The 20,607-nt window shown below is 28.2% G+C and overlaps 3 protein-coding genes across 4 annotated transcripts; 1 reads left to right on the forward strand and 2 right to left on the reverse strand.

Moving 5' to 3' along the window:
- Positions 1 to 5,153: 5,153 nt before the first annotated feature.
- LOC132946503 (HSPB1-associated protein 1) lies at positions 5,154 to 8,195 on the reverse strand. Its single transcript, XM_061016537.1, has 8 exons — positions 7,643 to 8,195; positions 7,029 to 7,198; positions 6,824 to 6,970; positions 6,619 to 6,755; positions 5,991 to 6,109; positions 5,685 to 5,929; positions 5,535 to 5,594; positions 5,154 to 5,473 (listed from the first exon to the last, which is right to left on the reverse strand). Exons 2-8 carry the CDS (start codon positions 7,188 to 7,190, stop codon positions 5,219 to 5,221), a joined length of 1,125 nt encoding a protein of 374 aa, XP_060872520.1. The 5' UTR covers positions 7,191 to 7,198; positions 7,643 to 8,195; the 3' UTR covers positions 5,154 to 5,218.
- A 2,890-nt stretch (positions 8,196 to 11,085) lies between these two features.
- On the reverse strand, positions 11,086 to 15,133 carry LOC132946532 (zinc finger and SCAN domain-containing protein 12-like). Its single transcript, XM_061016570.1, has 4 exons — positions 14,285 to 15,133; positions 13,876 to 14,010; positions 12,884 to 12,962; positions 11,086 to 12,648 (listed from the first exon to the last, which is right to left on the reverse strand). The coding sequence occupies exons 1-4, from the start codon at positions 14,482 to 14,484 to the stop codon at positions 11,869 to 11,871; spliced, it is 1,194 nt and encodes a 397-aa protein (XP_060872553.1). The 5' UTR covers positions 14,485 to 15,133; the 3' UTR covers positions 11,086 to 11,868.
- Positions 15,134 to 15,150: 17 nt separating this feature from the next.
- Positions 15,151 to 18,501, forward strand: LOC132946530 (trafficking protein particle complex subunit 12). Of its 2 annotated transcripts, none has more exons than XM_061016568.1 (8): positions 15,151 to 15,531; positions 15,797 to 16,011; positions 16,105 to 16,335; positions 16,399 to 16,650; positions 16,717 to 16,863; positions 16,920 to 17,095; positions 17,173 to 17,308; positions 17,393 to 18,501. In XM_061016568.1, exons 1-8 carry the CDS (start codon positions 15,294 to 15,296, stop codon positions 17,621 to 17,623), a joined length of 1,626 nt encoding a protein of 541 aa, XP_060872551.1. In that variant the 5' UTR covers positions 15,151 to 15,293; the 3' UTR covers positions 17,624 to 18,501. The 2 variants fall into 2 exon arrangements, with proteins under 2 accessions (XP_060872551.1, XP_060872552.1); XM_061016569.1 differs by having other exon boundaries at positions 15,800 to 16,011.
- The last annotated feature ends 2,106 nt before the right edge of the window (positions 18,502 to 20,607 follow it).

Genomic DNA, 20,607 nt, shown 5'->3' on the forward strand with positions numbered 1-20,607 from the left:
GCCACGCTCTCACACTGGTTGATTTGTGTGCGTTTTTCAAAAATAAAAAGCGCGCCATATGCTATTTGAACCATTCAATTCGTTGTACTTTGTTGTATACTATAGGTTAGTACTGCTGTTACCACCCATTGTGGATGACGTCTGCTGTTCAATACTTATTTCGTAGGTACTTGGTTGTATTTCGTTTCATATATTTTTTTTTTTGTTTTAATATGGAAGCATTAGATGATATTGAAGTCGTATGTGTTATTTTTGCATTATGCGAGGAACACGAACTCAGCAAAGAACAGCGGCAACGAGGCAAAATTAAAAGACAACACTGGGTGCATCCCTTAAATTTAAAAAGACCCAGATAATGGTCAGTTTCAACTTTCAAGTGAAGTTAATGACCCTTCGCAGCTACCCAGAAGAGTTCATGAAATATTATCGAATGTTGATACCGAAAGTAAAGTAGGTAAGTAGAAATATATGTTTTACATATTATTTCATAGACCAATGTACAATGTTTTTTAGTATAAAACGTAAATAATTATACAGTTAATAATTAATATTATAGTACTGATACCCGCAAGGCTGGGCATTAACGAGTTAAAACGTCAAAGTTAAGTTAAAATATTAAAAAGTAAATTTATGATATAAATACTATTTTTGATTTAATCGTTTTTTTTCTTGGTGGCCGACGCTTTCAACCTAATCAGATGACCGGGCACGTCTCTTCAATATAACTCATCAGTAGAGTACATTTCGTAAAATTTTTTTACGAAAGAATATGATTTTTTTAGCTTAAGCCTAGCAACTGTGACTATTAGCTGTTTTTTGTTTGTAGGGGGGAGTAACGATTGGTTGAAATTTGTTAACCTACGATTTGTTAACCTAATCAGGCGATCAAATGATTTATTATATATGACTAATTTCTCTTATTTTTTTTTATGCATAGAGCCTTTAATTAATGCTACTGAAACCATGCCATGTGTAAAAAAAATGGCAGATTGGGCTCTTAAATGGATTACTACTGGATAGTAAAGCAGCTTTTGGCGAAAGGTTAGTGGCATTTGCTGCCGTTAAAGGTATATTTTTATCTGGATTGTTCCTTCAATAATATGGTTGAGGAAACAAGGATTATTGCCAGGTTTAACTTTTATCAACGAGCTGATTTTTTTAGGGTTTACACACCGATTTTGCCAGTTTCTTATTCAAACATTTAGATCAAAAGCCACCTCCAGCTGTTATCACACATATAATTTGTGAAGCGTGACTATTGAACAACATTTTTTGATAAATACTTTACTTGTTAGGTTGATTGGCATGAGCTGTGAAAAGGTGGCCATATTTATTGAATTTGTTAGACTGTTAAATGTTAATATAATTGGGATGTTCTATAGTACGTATACATTTTAATGACCATTGAAGGTTAATTTTAAAATTTAATTAAATATGTAAAATGTAGGTTTACTGGTCGTCAAACCCGTTCCCCCTGATGGAACTTACTCCTCAACAAGGAAAGACAAACTTCTTTGAAAGAAGACTAATAAGCGAACACCAATATTACCTTCAGTTGCACTCTGAATCTTTTTTGTGAATAAAATTATTTGTCAACGACTTATTTATTATTATAAGAAAACTTAAAATCTAAATAAATTATACTATCATACTTTTCATATTTGTCGTATTTATAGTTTAACTGTAATGTAAAATTAAAAAATATATGACTAATGTGTTGTAATTTATTGTTATACTTGCAGCAGTTATTTGTACATACTAAATAAGAAATTCTTACTAAGAAAGAAGAAATACATAATGTTATTGTATTACTATAAGATGATTAAGATGTATGACTGTTACCTACTTGTAATTAACCAATACGATCTTGCCTCTTTTTTGTACAATGGGCTTATTGCTCGTTTAAAAATTTAAATAAATAAGTGTATAATTTAATTCTAAAGTATCAAAAAATGCAAAAAATTAGTCTACCGAAACCTTGGTTCGGATTCTGCACTAAAATACACAGGCTTATTATTATTATTGTTATTATTAAAACCAATAACAAGCATTTATAAACAAACAAAAGTAAATCTCAAAAACTTTTATTTATATAATTTTTCATTGATGCTGCACTCCTATTGGTCGTAGCGTGATGTTATATAGCCTATTGTCTTCCTCGATAAATGGACTATTAAACACAAAAATAATTTTTCAGTTCGAACCATTAGTTCCTGAGATTAGAGTGTTCTGTCAAACAAACAAACTCTTCAGCTTCATAATATTACTTATTAGTATTTAGTATAGATAATATTGTATAATATGTTTAGCTGCAGTAGTCGTCATCTGCAGGTTAGGTTAGGCTAACCTAACCTATACGTATTTAGGGAAGGAGCAAGTGTACCATGTTGCCCAGCGCATCAAATTGTTCAGTCCATTTAGGGGGCGGAAAATTTATATTGACCTATTATTGTGTATTGATTGTATCATAAAATAAATAAATTTATATTATATATTTTTATTTTTATTACCTACTATAACTTTCTGTTAAAATCAATTATTACTGCTCAAAAATGTAAATTGTTTTCATCAATTATTTAGAAAATAATATTAGTAGGTAATTACAAAAAAATTTTAAGGTAAACTATGAACTAAGAAAGGTGTTTAGCGTTGGCATTATTGACAGTTGAATCAGAAATAACATATAGGTAAGGCAGATTTTGAAGAAATTTTCACTTTATTTTCAAATATCCAATTTAGGATAAAGTTATAACTTATAAATGTACCTAGATTATAACTAGGGGAACACGGGGCAAAACCGACCAAAAAAATGAATATTTTCATAATAATTCTGCAGGATCTTAAAATAAACTTGATCTATTTGCACAGTTGTATTAAGTAACTTCTTGTTTCCAATATTGAATTACAATACAGTGAATATCATTCATATTTATTTTTTAACAAGCCATTAACTATTTTTAACATTTTATCGGTTTTGCCCCGATAAAAATTTATATATTTATATAAAAATGTATATCTACCTATTAATAAAATCAAGATCAGAAAAAAATGCAATTAATATAAATTACCTAATATTAATACATTTTTTCAGTATTTTTCATTATTTTATTTTTATAATATTATGAATATAAAACTATAAACCATAACTACTCGGAATTCGAATACCAAAGGATATACATATGCGCAATTGGGGGACGGAGTGGCCGAGCGGTCTAAGGCTCGATTCCTTGGCCATGGGCCGCATTTTTCTTCGGGCAAGTCACGGTGTCCGGAAAACAAGTGACGTCATCCCTTACCCGGGCATGGAAGATACCCACGGGTGCCCAATCAAAAATTCTGCCAAACCCAACACACATGTGTTCCTCCCCCCCTACCGACATTAACAACGTACAAAACCAATCCAGCTAATGGTGGCCATAGATGCCGGGGTTAAGATAAAAAAAAAAAATATCTGCAATTTTTTTTTTTTACAATAAGATAAAAGAATTAAACGCTTATAAAGTAGGTAATCATATTGTATTCATTTTTAGTTTACTTATACTTTTTTTTATAAAAACTATAATAATATTATGTTTATTTAACATTTGTTTTCCTAGAGATTTAAGAGATAACTAATAAATGAAAATATGAAATATTGAAAGGTATGCAGTCTAGCTCCAAAGCGATTTCAGTGAATTTTTTTTTAAAAATTCGTGTTTTTGTTTGCTTTATGATGGTACTTCAAAGAAATTCGGTCAAAATTTCTGTAGAAGTTATGGTCAAAAAAACTTCAACATTTGAAAATTTGTTACGTACAATACCAAAAATAATATTTTTGATTTTTGTAAATGTGTGTTTTTTCATCCTTGACATTTTGGTGGAATCAGAAATTAGTAATTACTTATTGTTTTTATAGTAATTTTGAAGATCAAGTTTGGGCGTAATTAGACATTTCACCGAAGAAGAACAATTATTATTGTTTTTTGCTATAATTTAAAAATATTATTCGTTGGTACTTTTTACAATTAATTATAGATACAAATAAAATGAATTAAACTTATCGGCTACTGTATTAATAATAAGTAATAAGTAATAACAATATAATATAAAATATCCTGGACCAGGGATGGATGGCAAATCCATTGCACGCTTGCCCGAGGTGGAAAATAAAAATATTTATATTATATATATTATTTTTATTTTTTTTAATAAATAACATCACAATGTATAATAATGTATATTATTAATATCTACAAATAAAATTTAATAATCGTTATTGACCGATTTTCGTATACAATGACATTATATCATTGAATTCAAATTTAGCACCGTCCATAACAGAAGACCTACTGTACAGCAGAGCGACACCTATTTACCCGCTTTTTTATTGTGATCGTCTGTTTTTTACTCCAGCAACCATTGAGATATAAATTACTGTTTAAAATTAAAACATATAATGATATACCTACCTATATTATTCTAATTAAAATTGAAAAAAAAATTAATCGTTGTTTCGTATTTAATGTCACATGGGGTATTGCATATTTGCACGTGGAGCTTTTTTTTACTGCAGTGTCCCCGACTGGCGACTCCACATAAATATATGATACAGAAAATAATGTGCGAATCTATAACGTATACAGTTATACCGTGGTTTTAAAATTTAAAAAAATTGTAATATTGTTGATATCAAGTAGTCACACAACCAAGAAAGCAATATGACAAACATGTTCTATAACATTGACAAGATTTTAGTGTTATCATTAAAAAAATGTTTAAAAAGTTATTGTAAAATAATTTGAAGAACCAAAGTCAAAAATATACTCTTTAAGGAGGATGTTATACCCGCATAATATTATGTTGAGTCCGTTTTCTATGCAACTACCCAACACGGCCGTGAAATATTAGTAATTTTTAAAATTAGTACCTAGTTTTTTAGTACATTGTATCTAATATATATTAAAATAATATAATATTATCTAAATTGTGTATAATACTATTATACTGTTTTAAACCAATACATTTTAATCAATAGCTCATAGGTCAAATTGTAAATAAACAATTTAATATTTTCTTGACTCGAGAATAGTATAAATTATAAAATTAATTAGATCCTTTTTAGTTTCTAGATAATAAATTGTAATATAAAGGGCAGTAATAATAATAACAAAATATGTTGTTTAAAAATATTATTTATTTTTTTTATCCTTTTTCAAATTATTGTACTAGATAAAAGTTTTTAGTCTATTTTAATTAAATTACTAACAATTTGATTTATAACATTTTCATTACATAACGAATCTAATAATCTATGACTTATATCATTATTTAAATCTGATTTTAAAGAACTTGAAGTATGGTTATGTCTGTGATATTTTGTGTCAAGCTCTACTTTAGACAAACATTGTTCTGGTTCACAGGTTTTATACTGATATTTCATGAGTGAAGTTGAATCTGGTTCTTTCGAATCTGCTGTATCTTCTTCGTTTTTTATCTAAATAACACAAATAAATAAATAAATACAAAAAAAATTTGAACAGCATTTTTTATATTACCATTTTAATGCTTTGGTCGATAAAATTAATTGACTCCACAATCATGGATGGTGAAAATATCTAAAAAGTTAATAATTTTTAATTTAAAATTGTACATATTATTATAATTTATAATTATTATTCACGGTCATTATAATACTTATCAATTACTTCATTCGGATTTAGTAATCTAGATTGAATATTCTTAGGCACACCAGTACATATACTGCTCGCCATAAAACGAACCACAGACTCATTTAACCGAGCCATGTTGTCATATTTAGGAGTCTGTATCCAAGTATTAATACTAACAGCAGTTGTTAAGTTTTCAACATAATGCCACCATTTATGTGGGACTAATAGTACATCGCCTGGTGATAAAACCACTGCCACACATCTACAAGCATCATCAATATCTGCAACGTAAAATATTATCAAGAACATATCGTTTTACTGTATGCCAAATAATAAATGTACCTTTAACATTGTCAGGACATGAAAAGTTAATTTTGCTATAACAGCTAGACTCTTCATAAGGAACTCTAGATGGCTTCAAATATTTTCCCATTTCAGGCGGCATTAGAATCCAACGTTTTCTACCAAATAATAAAATCCAAGTTTAAATTTCATAACCATATTTATTATTTAACATTTAGGTAAAATATTATCATTGATGTCAAATAAACTAGCTCCGCCAACCAGAACACATGGTGTTATGTACCAGGAAAGAATTTTTTGTATGAATGAATAACAAATTACATGGAAGTGAAAGAAAGACTGTTGGCAGAATCATGATATGTAAATAGTACCATCGCCGATTCATGCTTGTCTTTAAATAATTATAAAAAAATAAGCTCCTTTTCTGTGATTACTTCCTTATGAATTGTGTTTATATTACTAAGCGGCAGAGCCACCAACTGCCAGTTTGTTTGACATCAACTCAAGTATACAATTTAAACTATCCAATACTTTGTAATCAAAAACATAAAAAGTAAAAAATAAAATTGTAGTTTTATTTATTACTCGTCATTTTTTTTTATTGAAATTATTAAAGCAAACTCATATCTTATGTTGGTTTTAAATCAAATCTTATTAACCAACTAACTTTCCATGAACTTGAGCCACTAAATTAATACCATATAAGTCTTGATGACATGGTGTATGTGCACCAATACTTCCAATCCACAAAGTTGAATCTTTTGGACCTAAATTTTCGTAACCAAACTTTTTCCATGATATGGACTAAAATAAAATAAACATAATAAGACATAACATTTAACAAAGTTTTTTAAGTAATAAAAGGAACTAACTTTGAATATATTTTCATCAACTGTTTCTCCAATGTGTTTATAATCAAAATATAACCAATTTCCACTTTTCTCAATATCATTTGACATGTTTATAACTTCGCTAAACGAATGACTTTCATGCAAGCATTTACTTTCCCATAAAGGTTCCTGCCAATAAATTTTAACAATTAATTTATGTTAAAATTATTATATTAGTTGTATTTACTTTAGTACACGTAATTTTTCCTTTTCTACAGTCTAATGACTGGTGTTGAAATATATTGTTCCATTTGTCTAAATTCCATTTAAACAGTTCCCAATCATCTAACATATCATGGAAAATAATCGGAACTCGAGATGATTCGATAATATTTTTAATGTTATCCATAGTTGTATCTGCCAAAGAAAAAAATTGAAAATAATCTTCTAGAAATGTGTTTAAAATATTTAAATAATTTCAGCAGCCGGAAATAATTTGGCATCACTGAGATTGTACTTGCATTGAGCAATAATTAATGGGTTCCTATATCTGAGATGGAAAACTTTAATTATTTATGATTGTTAACCAATCTATACAATTTTAATTTCATTGTTATTTTGCGACCAGTGTACAATCAAAGTATAGGTCAACAATTTAAAACAGATGTATTCCGGATCCATTAATTGAATAATATGGATGAACCCTTGTTAGCAATGCAATTCATCATATTAAGTGGTCGGATACGGTTTATAGGAATAGTTAGTGGTACAAAGTTGAATAAAGATAGGATAAAAATATCAGGACTGGAATCATGGCATATTGGCGTTCTTAGACTAAGTTTCACAGGGAAAATTACTTACTTATGTAGACTGCAATTGTGCGATAGTTTTTATCATAGATAAGTATACCTTTCACCTTTGGTAATTGGTTTTTTTTAATGATATTCAATACAGCTTGGTGTATTTTTTTATAATTAGAATCTTATATTTTTATGAAAACTTATAGTTTGGTAAATAAATCGAAATTTCGCTCATTCTAATATAGTGATTTGATCGATAGGTAGTGATTGAAGTAGATTGTCATTAGTTTTACAAAAACTATTCTGTCAACCGGATCTAGAATTCTAGAAATTAGAATACAGTATACACAAATGTCAAAAGATGAAAAGACTTCAAAACAAAATGAAACAACAAAGAACGAAATATTGGTGAGTAGTGAATTCTGAATGAAATAATGAATATCCGGAATTCCCGAATCAGTTTTCAATAATTGATAACAGAACTGATGATATATTTTGAATTTGGCCTACTATTACCACGTTGTGTGATGCTACTACCACAGATTATAATAATGCTACCATGGAACAATGATGCTATCACAATATCACATAGTGATAATAATTTAACTCCATTTTGACTTTTGATTTTTGAACACGATAAAATATTGCAACTATAAATTATTATCACGAACTAAGATAATATGGACTGGTGGCGACATGATGGGCGGGTGGTAGTGGTGCGGTCATGTTTTAAAACGTAGTTTCCGTAGAGAGGGAAATCTTGCAACCGAAGCGATCGTAGTGTTATTTTCATGAACTACCAAGTATCAACTATTCAATTTACTGTGTTCCGTAATCCGTTCGTTTGCTGGTCGGCGGGCGCGCGCCGTGCAGTGGGTTGTATTCTTCTTTGTTATCTATTATTTTTACCTAATATATTCCCTCGTAAATTCGTAAATAATAATATAAATATTAAATCGTGTTTATTATTAATTATTAGTATGAGTTCATGCTAAACGCTAATACCTATACGGCTATAATACAATCTCCTTAATAATATACAGTTATATATATAAATTATTGTAACATTATTTATCAAAAAATTTTATTTTAACTGTTATATGCCCAGACAGTTTTTCAGTCAGGCCGTTTTGGCCCGGTGTACACTGGGTGTCTGGGCGTCTTGCGCTTGAAAGTGGCCGTGGGTACTTGATTCTTGTGCAAGCATGTACAATTTTAACTTATTGTAAGATGTAAGATGTAACACTTTAAGAGAACAGTTAGTGAATCGTGAATGTTTTGACTGTGTATATAACTATTTAATTAAAAAATATTTTTAATTTTTATACGCTGATCACCAATGTTTCAATAAGAAATCGATAATCTGTGGCTTACAATTTCAAACCATTTTAATATGTTGTATTTATTTAAATAATTTGAAAGAGTGTCAATACTTTCAAATAGATAGCGTTTCAGTCACTAAATTTCTCCCACTACAGAAATACCGTTGAATAACTTGACCGCAAATATTAACACCGTCGCCAGTCCATACTATCTTAGTTCATGATTATTATATAACTAAATTCCTGATTTTGAGTTCATTGACTCTTGACCATAGACCTATCAAGAATTTCTTAATAGCTCTATGCTCTTGACTCTACAGACAAATTATTGTTATGTTGGCACACAGACAACTATAGATGAAAACAACTTGTACAAAATAAAATAATATATCGTAGAATTATTATAGTTGAATCATTGGTTATAAAATATTAATAATGCTAGAAAAAAATATTTATAGTCAATAGTACGCCATGTACTGTTGTACTGTGTAGCCGTGGAGGTACTAACCACCTTGCCAGATCATATTATATAATATACACTAAAAATCTACGCATTAGAATATTGAGAATTTATAAACACCGATCAATAGTCAAATCGTAAATCGTACAGTATAGTATTTGATTAGAAACAGGTAGCTGGTGCCTGGTACATATTTTGTAATCGTGGTTGTAGTAATAATTAATTTGTATGTAGTGTTTTAGTTAGGTCGTTAAGAGTTTGGGACTTGGGAGTTGGCAAGAACTGAGGCCTGAGAATAGTATTAAAAAAGAAGATTAAAAATGAATCATGTTTTTCATAGTTTGTTCGTAACTCATAAGTTGCAATGTTGCATCATGTAGGCCAATAAATTATTTGTTAATATTTAATTGCTTGTTTCAACTTCCAAATTAAATTTTAAATGATTATGTTACTACATTGTAATCCAGAATCAACTCTTGAAATCCATAAGTCATCAACCCTAGTTAAATAAAGAGAACACCATATTCAATTAACTGAAAAGTTATAATTTTATTTTAAGAAAATACAATAACAATAAATATCAGAAAACATTTTAACATCATATATACATATTATATAGTTTAAAAAATGTATCTTTCTTATTGTAATAATAAAAAAACTTTTAACAAATTAGGTATTGAAGTAATCACAGTTTAAATCTTTTTAATGTACAATTTTCAACTCATTAAATGTTTTAAAACACATTGAAAAGAGACTATTAAAAATAATAAGTTTTATTCTCCATTAAAGGTCATTTATTTGTTAGAATATTATATTTTTCAGTAGTTCAAAGAAGGCCATTAAACACATAACATTTTGATAATTTGTTTTACGATAGATAACAGTTTATGATTAGTTAAAAAGTTAACATTATTCCTATTCAGTCATTTTTGTTCTCTTATGTACTTTCATAATTTTTTTTAAAAAATAAAATACATGATACACTTAAATACATACTTATGTTATAATTAAACATAAATATTTGATAAATAACTTTTACACGCACAAGAATATAACAATTTACAAATATAAAATAAAGTTCATATTATTATTATCAACATTGTAAACTATAAATTTAATAATTTTAATAGTAATAAAATAACATATTGTATAAAAATGAATAACACATAGATTGGCCAATGTAAATTATATATAATATGTATAAATAATAAAAAAAAAATATGTATGAGGAGAGTCAACTATTAATGTATAAGAAGTTGTTAACAAGGCAAGTTTTTTGAGGCAGAGAAATATTATTTCTGACTGATATGTAGGTAATTCCTAGCATTAGTACTACTAGTTTAATTAATTTTATTATATGAGTATTTACTGTTATGGACATTTCTTTACTTATAGTATATTGTCATTAACTATTTTAAACAAAAATTAAATTATCACCAACTGTTAAAATTCATTCAGAATTGGTTTTAAAAGTGATGTAGACAAAATTAAGTTTAGGATTCAATAATAACAACTAACTAGGCTATATTATATATTGTAATAGAATAATAATGAATAACTGTTAGTTATAGAACAACAACTAAATACAAATAATCAAATTAGGACTGTGAATTGTGATAATCAATAAAAATATATATGAACCTAACATTAAATAAACTATACTATTAAATTAGGTAATTAAAATTGGTAATTACATAAATCTAAATTATCATTTAAATACAATATAACTGTTTGAAATAAATTGCACCATTTAACAGACTTTATGACTAACGCTAGAACCTTATCACTGACTTAAACTTAATTCATATTTCTAATATTAAATAAAAAAAACAAATAAAAGCTCAGTTTTCAGAATTATCACAGAAGAAAAATCATAAGTTGTAGACTGTAGTAAATGTATATTTTGGAATTGGGTATATATCACATATTTTTTTTATACTACTCAATTCCAGCACCTGTATTTACATATCACAGCGATGGATTACCCTGGATATTCATTCAAGAGTGGCCACATAAAATAAAAAGAAAAACTTAAAATAAAATATATATAATATAAAAATGTGTATATACTTAACCTCAAAATGTAACAATAGTCATGGACAGGCAGTTTTATCAAGTCTTATAGAAAATTACTTAAGTAATTTTAATTAGTGTAAACGCGAGTATTATAACTAAATATTATATCTATAATATTAAGGATACTATTAATGCAGTCATTCATTAAATGTAAATTTAATTCCTAGTCAAAAAAAACTAGAAGCTTACGTTCAGTAAGTATAATTCAGTTCTTTATACAAAAATTCTGGTTTTAAATTTGACTAATAAACATAATTTGGTCGAACTGTGGATTTATGAATATAACTGTGCGTAAAATAATGTTTAAATATAAATTTTTTTTAACTTTTATGTAATATAAATTATATACCTAAAAATATATGTTTATATGTATAAAATATTTTATGTTATTACGATTGGAATTGAAAGAACTAATTTTATTTGTTTCTTTTATGTGTTGGCAGTTGGATGTATGCGCTTTGTATGTCGCATTAGTGATGATTTCTGTGTAAACTCAATACCACATTCTTCGCACTTCAGTCGTTCACCAGTGTGGATTAATTCATGTTTCTTAACTATAGCTTTGGCCCCATAAGTTTTACCACAAAAACGACAAGCGTATGATTTTTCGCCTCCATTCATCCTGACTTGTATGACATCTTCTTGATGGTCACCATGCATAGCCTCCATGTGTATGTCCAATGATTCTTTAGTGGTGAATACAGCTTCACACTGTTCACATGCCAATTTGTCTTTATGTTCAGCTGCATGCAACTGCAAAGTGTTCAGATCGTCAAACGACTTGTTGCAAGCTGTACACTTGTATTGAGCAACCTCTGAGTGTAGCTTGGCATGTCTCTGCAATAATGTAAATCGATTGAATTCTCGACCACAAATAGAGCATGCACAGTTGTATTCGTCTGAGTGGCTTTTCATGTGTAGTGCAAGACTGCAGTTACGATAAAATTTACGTCCACATAAATTACATTCACATGTTTTTTCAATAGTGTGAAAAGCAACAGTATGTTGCCAGAGAGCACCACGGTTGCTGAATTTATTTGGACAATATTCACATGAAAATGGAAAAAGAATTTCTGGTCGTTGTGTTTCTAAATTCCAGGGTCCTACAGCAGGTTTTGGAATGTCTTCATCGTCGGAGTAAACAGCTTCAACGCTTGTCATCATGTCGCGAATATCTACTTCGGATACTTCATTTTCTGTAGCTTTTAACTGCATCACAAAATAAAATACAAAATACAAATCTGATATTACACTATACATTATTGATTCAAACTAAGATAAATAAAACTTTATACAATTTTTTCAAATTTATTCTATTATTTTAGTGTAAATAACAATTTCATACATTTTTTACAATATACAATCATCAACTATAATAATTTAATATTTGTACAAGGGTTCGAAAAGGCAGGTCTCCACTTCCTAGTATTATACAATATTTTACCTGTTTTTCAACTGCAAATTTGTTTTGATAATTTGTTAAATTACGGTTTCTAATAGTTAAACTTTTTTCTTTGTGATGCCTGTAAAAAAAAAAATGAACTTAAAAATAATTAAAGAATATTAAAAAAAAAATCAGAAAGATAGTTGTAAATAATATCTATAATAATAGGCTATATTTATATAATATTGTAAGCGTTAATAATTCAGTTGTATAATGAATACAATTTTAATATTGCAGAACAAACTAATTTCATGGACAAGCTGTATATATTATTTTTGTTTAGTAGAAACAAAACAATTTAATTTTTAGCAAATTTAAGACAAGAGGACATCACAAAAATATGTGTTGACTTAATCTTACAACATTGTAAATTTGTGTTCAGCAGTTCAGATTTTGTGTTGTTAGCTTAAATATTAGAATAAATTGACCTAATATCAAACTTTAAGGTACACATTCTCTCTATTCTTTTGTTGATTTGAACAATATTTTAATTTTTAATTGTGTTATGAGTATGTAACATATAAACATTTAAAAATGATCATAACTATCTTATACTATTAAAATATTATAAAAATCAACAAGAGAAGGCAAAATGTTCTTACATTTAGTTAAGATGGTAGCTCAGTTTACTCAAAAATTAAAGCTAACACCACAAAATAGGAACTGTTTAATATTCATTTTGTTTTACGTTTGTAAAATTGAAATTGAGACAATACATGTAACTCTTAGTTCATGATCATTCCATGATAAAGAATAGGTATTATTGGTACCAATGTTTTCTCTAGTGAACTGGTTAAATATGGAGAAAGCTATAACCCATACAAGCAATATTAATGTTTTTGGTCATGCTATTTTTGGAAAAATTGGGAATTTTAACAACATTACAAAAATTACTAAAATAGGTTATATTATTTATATAATTAAAATCTACAAAATAGGTATTATATAAGATTTAGATTTTAAAAATGTTTCAAAAAACTTTAGGTACTTACATGGAATTTTTATTAGGTTTATTTGAAATTTCAATGGTGCACTCGGCTAATAGTGTAGCCGGTAGTTTTATTGGAAAATCGTTGACAGCAAATACACCCTTGCGTCCAGAATGTCCATTTACTGACTTGACTTGCCTGAAACCCGAATAAACACAATTCACTGATAATTGAACATTAAACATAACACGTTTGCAAATACGTATAATATCCAGTGATGTAGTCCTAAAAAATGTACGCCTTAACCATTGTAAAAAAAAACTTTGGGGGCTACGCCTAACTTGCGTACCACGGATTTCGTTAAGGGTACACGCATAAATATAAAATTAGGAGATGGGTACACGCTGTGTACCCGTGTGTACCTTCCACTACACCATTGGTAATATCATGCATTTGTAAACGATTCACTTACTTGAAATTGGATTTTGAATAAATAGGAATTATTGTGGTCTCCGACTCCAGGGCTCGTTTCATTGACTTTGACATTGATGGAATTGTCGCCACGGTATGGTTTTTTTTATTACCATTAGAATCGTTAATTACAACATTCAACAATTGCGACGGCCTTGTGCCCAGTTCAGTATTATTTTCTGTTTTGACATTAGACGTCATTACAATAATAATTCGGATCGTAGGAAAAAACGCTGTCAAAACTCGGAAAGGAATTTATGACAATATCAAATCTATGTGGCAGAATACGGCTGCGAGGAGAGACCACGTCGTTGAAAGAATATGAATTTGAAAATTTTAAATACGACAACGAAAACTATTAGGTATAATACTATAATGTGATAATTGAAGACTTAGTAGGTAATGCAGTTTGAAAAACGTAATTTAGAACAGTAGAATGTAAAAGTAATCTTTATTCTTTTGTACTTTAATCGGGTGAGCTCACATTTTTGTCCACATCCACAAAATTACATAAACGTTTCATTCTGAGAAAAACTAAAAAGTAACCAAAAAAAAAATTAACCACTTGATTGATAAAAAATAATTGTATATTGTACATTTTGTACATATATTTTACATTTATTTTTGTACGATTAATAAAAGTAACGGGATTTTGTCAGCTGTTTATTTAGATATTAGATTTTAGATATTGTTACATAATAGGTAATTTCAGTACACGGACTGTCTGTAGTCACCACCACGATTTAAGATATACCATAAAAAAAGTCCGCGCCAGTCACAGAACAATAAGGTCTATGATAATAATATTGTTTACTTGCTGCATATTATGAACTGATAAATCGACCTTGATAAGAATCCATTTAGAATTCGGTGGGTGGGCTTATTATTTTTGATTCATTTAAATTTTAAAAACTATATAAAAACGTAAATCGTACCATATTAAGTAGTCATACAATGATCAAAAAGTGAAATCTTAGATTCATTATTTCCATACAGTTACCGGTAGTAATATGGATCGGAAAACACCTGAACTGCGACCAGCGATTAACGAATACTTCAAGGATCCATCGCCATCGTCTAACTTATTCGATAATATATCATCTCACGCCGCAACCGACAGCAAACGAGAAGAACCTGCAGTTTGCCGTATTTTTCAACAGATTGAAACCAAAAAAACGGACATATTTGACATTATCAAACCTCTAGAGGATAGTCATAATAACAGCCCGTCATTTGATTTTCGTGAACGTTAGTTTCAGCTGTTAATATAGTTAAATAGTAGCACCTACTTGCCCATAATGGTTACGCATTCTATTAATTTGCTAGGCTAAAACGGTTATGAAAAATAATGAACCGGGATGTTTGGACCTTATCACTTACGTGGTTCATTATCCCGGTGCGGGATAATGTGGGATAATTTTAAACCGCTCTAGTTAAGCGAATGTCTAGTATATCATGGATCAAATATGGTAATACTGTAATTGTAAATCATCTTACATTTATATTTTTACAGCAGCATTCTCAAATACTGGAAATAACAGTGTGGATCCTATGGATATATTCAATCATGAGTATGAACTATCTTCAATTCCAGCCGAAGATGAAAGACGGCGATTTGCTTGGATACCATCTGTTAAAACAAAAAATACACTTGAAAAGGCTTCACAAATGAATCATACATTGCCCAGAGATATGTTAACCATGCCCGGTGTTGAAAATGTTAATTTTGTATGTACCTATAGGTATACCTATATAATAATAATTATATTTAATAATATACTAATTTATTATAATATTGATTTGTTACAATATTTTATATAGACAGTTAAATTATATGAAAACCTAGTGTCATACCTTGGCGAAACCGAGGCAGCTGCGTTTAAAAGTAAAACAATAGATGAAGTTCCACAGGACGAACAAGGTTTGAAATTGTTGATAGAAGAGAGCAACTTTTCTGAAGCATTAAACTTGACAACTCGATTGTTGGCAATGTATGGTCAAGGTCCAGGGCAAGTGGGCTATCCAAGTAAACATACAAAAACTTCTCTTCAGGTAATATTCATCTCTTAAATTGTGTTATTTGTATAATATTTGATAATAACAGTAGCATTTTAGTTGTGGTTCACAAGATTTGCACTGTTAGTGAAAATTTGTGCATGGAAAATCATTAGCAAAGAAGCATTGGCCTGGGATGATTTAGATCGTCCAGATCTTTACATACAATGGTATAAGGAGCTGTATGGTAACAAATATGGGACACTTGTTCCGTTTAGTTTTAGGCTTATACTTGCTGAGCTACCCCAGTATGTGATTTCATCATCTAATGTTTATAGTAAACTATTTGAAGTACTCGTTGGTGTTAAAAAAGTATGAATTTGAATAATAATGTTTGCTTTCAATTGTATTTTATGTTAAGTATTTTTTTATACTTAGATTATATCAAATTTAGATAATGGACTTACCGAGGATGGTAGAAATGTAGAGTTGACAATTCAAGACCGAAACACTTCAAAATTGCTTTGGTATTCAAGAGAAGCAAGAGTTTTACATTCAATTATTAACTGTGCTGTAAATCAAAAGGTACCAAAAACCAATTACAATTTATTTTGAAAAAAAAATTAATTTTTAATTTTTAGGATTTTAAGCTTGCAATTAAATTATTAAAAGATCTCATTGAAACTCCACGATTGAAATACACAATTGAACACTCTCGATCACTCTTATCTGCAATGGGCCGTATTTATTTACAAGTTGGTGATCTCAAAGCTCATGGATACTTTCTTAAATCATCTCGACTGAAACCTCAATCACTGTGAGTATCTTTGTATGAGTCAATCGATTAATTTTTATATATATTTGTCACTTAATAGAATATTATATTATATATAGAGGAACATTGGGTGAAAATAAAGCTGATTACCGTGAATTAATAGATGCTGCATTATTAGCCATTGCTCAAAATAATTACAAAGAAGCTTATAAACATTTTGAAAATGCATACATAATGGACTCAAATAAAGTCATGGTAGTAAATATTGCTCGTGTTTCATAATTCACTAAATATTATTATTAAAAATTTAAGTATAAACAGTAAATACCTTTGTTACAGGCTTTAAATAACATGGCTACATGTTTATTTTATGAAGGCCAACTAAATAATGCAATAACATTGTTGGAAGATGCTATACAAAAATTTCCAGATTTGGCATTAAATGAGAGTTTATTATCCAACATATGTTGTTTTTACCAGTTTCAAAATTCTGCATCTAATAAACAGAGACTACTCAAGTATCATATTATTTCAAAATATAAAAACAGTGTCCCCGATATCATTAATTAAGTTACTTAATATGTTAAATTATGTAGCATTAAAATATCAAAAAAAAAAAATTTGTTTTTAATTATTAATTTATTGATTTTAATTAAATGTTTATGATTTTTATTTTAATATTATATTTTTGTTTTGAAAAAAAAATGTTCTCCAAAATCATTACATTATTGTTGAATTATAATATTATTGTTATTGATAACTAAAAAAAAAAGCATAATATCTTAAACTTAGTAAAATTATTAACTTGTTACAGATGTGCTTTGATTGGGAGGGGGGATAAAGCACTTCTATTATTTATTTATATTTTGAAAGCACGCTACTAATTATTTTCTTCAGAACGAGAATGGTACATTCTTTTTTACAAAATATTTTTTAGCATGACTACAGTTTAACTACTTCGCAAAATTGTATTAAATAAGATATTTAAATTAAATTTGATGAATTGTATAACTTGTTAGCTATTACAATTATTATGTATTATGATACTGCATAACAGCTGTGGGATATAATTAAAGAGTATATACATTAATATTCATTTATTTAATTAAAACTATTTTATTGTAAAAAAAAAAAAACTATTCCATAAAAATATTTATTTCTATAGCTCATAATTTAATTTTTTAGTAGTTTTTATTACTGGCACACTTGTATGTATATTGTAATTATTTGTTTGACTCCCCAATGCCCACATAACTAAGGACGAGTTTAATAATTTAAAGTCATACTGATTTTTTTAAATTAAAGTTTAATTTTTAATTTTTACAATTTGAGCACTGGGGGTTAATGAATAATAATCATTTGTGAGTATTAGTGTTGATGTTAACTGCATCATATACATTATAATGTATAATACAATTATTTGTATTACATTTTTTTATCTTTTATAATTTATATTTTGCAATTATTATGCTATTAAGAGAACACATGCATTTGTTGTCGCTGTCTTAAACACGTATGATATTCATTCGTTTGTTTCAATACTCAGCTGTTAATTTTGATATTAGAGTGGATTGACTTATTATTGTCGAGTTTTGCAAAAATAGAGAGTAATTTGAATACTATGTTTGATGTATAGTACATTAAGACGTGTTATCTCCAATCCGCCATACAGGCGAATTGTCCATCTCAGTTGAATTAGTTCATAAAGCAAGGTATATCGACGCTGATTTCCCTGCGAACTGAGTACACCTATAATGTATAGCGGTACATTTTATTTTTTTTCACATTTATTCACTAAAAATATCTATTTTGGTATAGGTACCCGAAGTTAATATAGTTGTAGACTCAAAAATGACTGGACCGTTTTCAAAAAAGTATTATATTATAATATTATTGATTCCTTGAGACTTTGAGGGGTTTTATAGCTTATTTTTTAAATTCCTATTGGTAGCTAAAAGGCAGCACATGTATGCATTTTTTAACTCAAAAAAAAAAAAATTTTTAATTATTTAATAGGTATGTTAATATTATACGTGTAGAAATTATCATTTTTGATTAATATATGTTGTAGGTTTTCTTGTTATTTATGATATGAATATCATTTCCAATACTTTCTAAAATTTTCTAAATATTTTTACTTGTTCTGAATTGTTAACGGACATCAGAATCGTTTTTCGGATACAATGATATTATATCATTGAATTTAAATTTAATACCATCCATTTAAGTGACCCACTTGTAACCTACTGTACAGCAGAGTGACATCCACTTACCGTTCTTTTTTTTTCTTCTTATAGGTTATATCATTTTAGGATTTTGGGTACCTACCCTATGAAAATTAGAAAACTCTGAGCCCATGTTACCTATGGTTACATAATATATTAATATCATATAGGCTTAGGGTTTTAAAATTTCATGAAATTTATTTTCTTGAAATATTTCATTAACTATTTCATTTTGATGAAAAATAAAGATAAAATGTTTATTATACCTAAAAGTTTATAGTCGTCAACTTCTAAGTGAAAATTTTTAAAAGTTGGTTTATTGTATGAAACAAAAAAAATATGTAACATATTTACATATAATTTATAAGTTGTTTAACAAATCTATAATAATCATAACAAACCATATGATCTAAGTATTAAATAATGAGCCCAGAGCACCTTCACATCACTCAGCCACATATACACACATATTATACGACTTGTACACTTTATAATTACTGAAAATACACTATTATTTCATTCATTGTTGGAATTGACTTCAACTTTATAACAAACATTATCTTTTGGATCGCTGATATACAACAATATTTTAACTCATGTAAAAAAATGTTTTTATTCTCAAAATAATGCCAGGAATATTTTTCAGCACTATATAATATAGAACATACAAATATGAAATAACAAAAATAAAATGTTTTTTTTAAAATTCTAAGTGTGTAATCAATTTATTGTTTCTAATAATCTATAACCGAACACGTTTAAAAGAAGAAAAAATATTTTTCATAATTTCATTGAAATATTTCAAGAACAATGAAATTTTCAATTTTGAAATATTATTTAGGCCTAGAACACCGATTTCCACCTTAATTGCCGCTAATTGCTAATTGTCACTAATATTTATCATTTGTTTATAATTGATCAACTAGTGATTAACCATAAGTTAGGTTAGGCTTCAATTGGGTTTGACGAGGTTGGTTTGCAATGGTAAACGAACGTTTCGTCTCTGCTGTGTTGTCCCCGTCAGAATATATCAGTTTACAGATGTATGGTACTTGGGAAATATATTAAGATTTAAGATTTATTTTTCAATTTTTTGGTCGCGGGCTAAACGTACTGAATTCGCTGAATTTGAGTTAGGTCAGATCGGTGGGGTGCAGGGAAGTGGGACTTAAAAACAAATTAACAATTCATTTTTTTTTATTTTATTGTTTTTTTTTCTCCAAATAACTCGACAGCAAATGCCATTAATTATAGCTAATATAATTAATATATTGTACATTTTATCTATAGGTACCAACCTAGGTACCTAAAAATATGAAATGAGTTATT

The sequence above is a fragment of the Metopolophium dirhodum genome, chromosome 6 (assembly GCF_019925205.1).
Source record: "Metopolophium dirhodum isolate CAU chromosome 6, ASM1992520v1, whole genome shotgun sequence".
Taxonomy (NCBI): Eukaryota; Metazoa; Arthropoda; class Insecta; order Hemiptera; family Aphididae; genus Metopolophium; species Metopolophium dirhodum.

Bases quoted from the DNA above. Each gene is read 5' to 3' on its own strand.
- LOC132946532 (XM_061016570.1), bottom strand. From the start codon at position 14,484: ATGACGTCTAATGTCAAAACAGAAAATAATACTGAACTGGGCACAAGG. The intron at 14,011-14,284 runs GTAAGTGAATCG...TTCGGGTTTCAG, and splicing joins TATTCAAAATCCAATTTCAA to GCAAGTCAAGTCAGTAAATG. The intron at 12,649-12,883 runs GTAAAATATTGT...TTTGTGATGCAG, and splicing joins AATTTGCAGTTGAAAAACAG to TTAAAAGCTACAGAAAATGA.
- LOC132946503 (XM_061016537.1), bottom strand. From the start codon at position 7,190: ATGGATAACATTAAAAATATTATCGAATCATCTCGAGTTCCGATTATT. The intron at 6,971-7,028 runs GTAAATACAACT...ATTTATTGGCAG, and splicing joins GAAAAATTACGTGTACTAAA to GAACCTTTATGGGAAAGTAA. The intron at 5,930-5,990 runs GTACATTTATTA...TTTACGTTGCAG, and splicing joins ATGTCCTGACAATGTTAAAG to ATATTGATGATGCTTGTAGA.
- LOC132946530 (XM_061016568.1), top strand. From the start codon at position 15,294: ATGGATCGGAAAACACCTGAACTGCGACCAGCGATTAACGAATACTTC. The intron at 16,336-16,398 runs GTAATATTCATC...GTAGCATTTTAG, and splicing joins ATACAAAAACTTCTCTTCAG to TTGTGGTTCACAAGATTTGC. The intron at 16,864-16,919 runs GTACCAAAAACC...TTTAATTTTTAG, and splicing joins ACTGTGCTGTAAATCAAAAG to GATTTTAAGCTTGCAATTAA.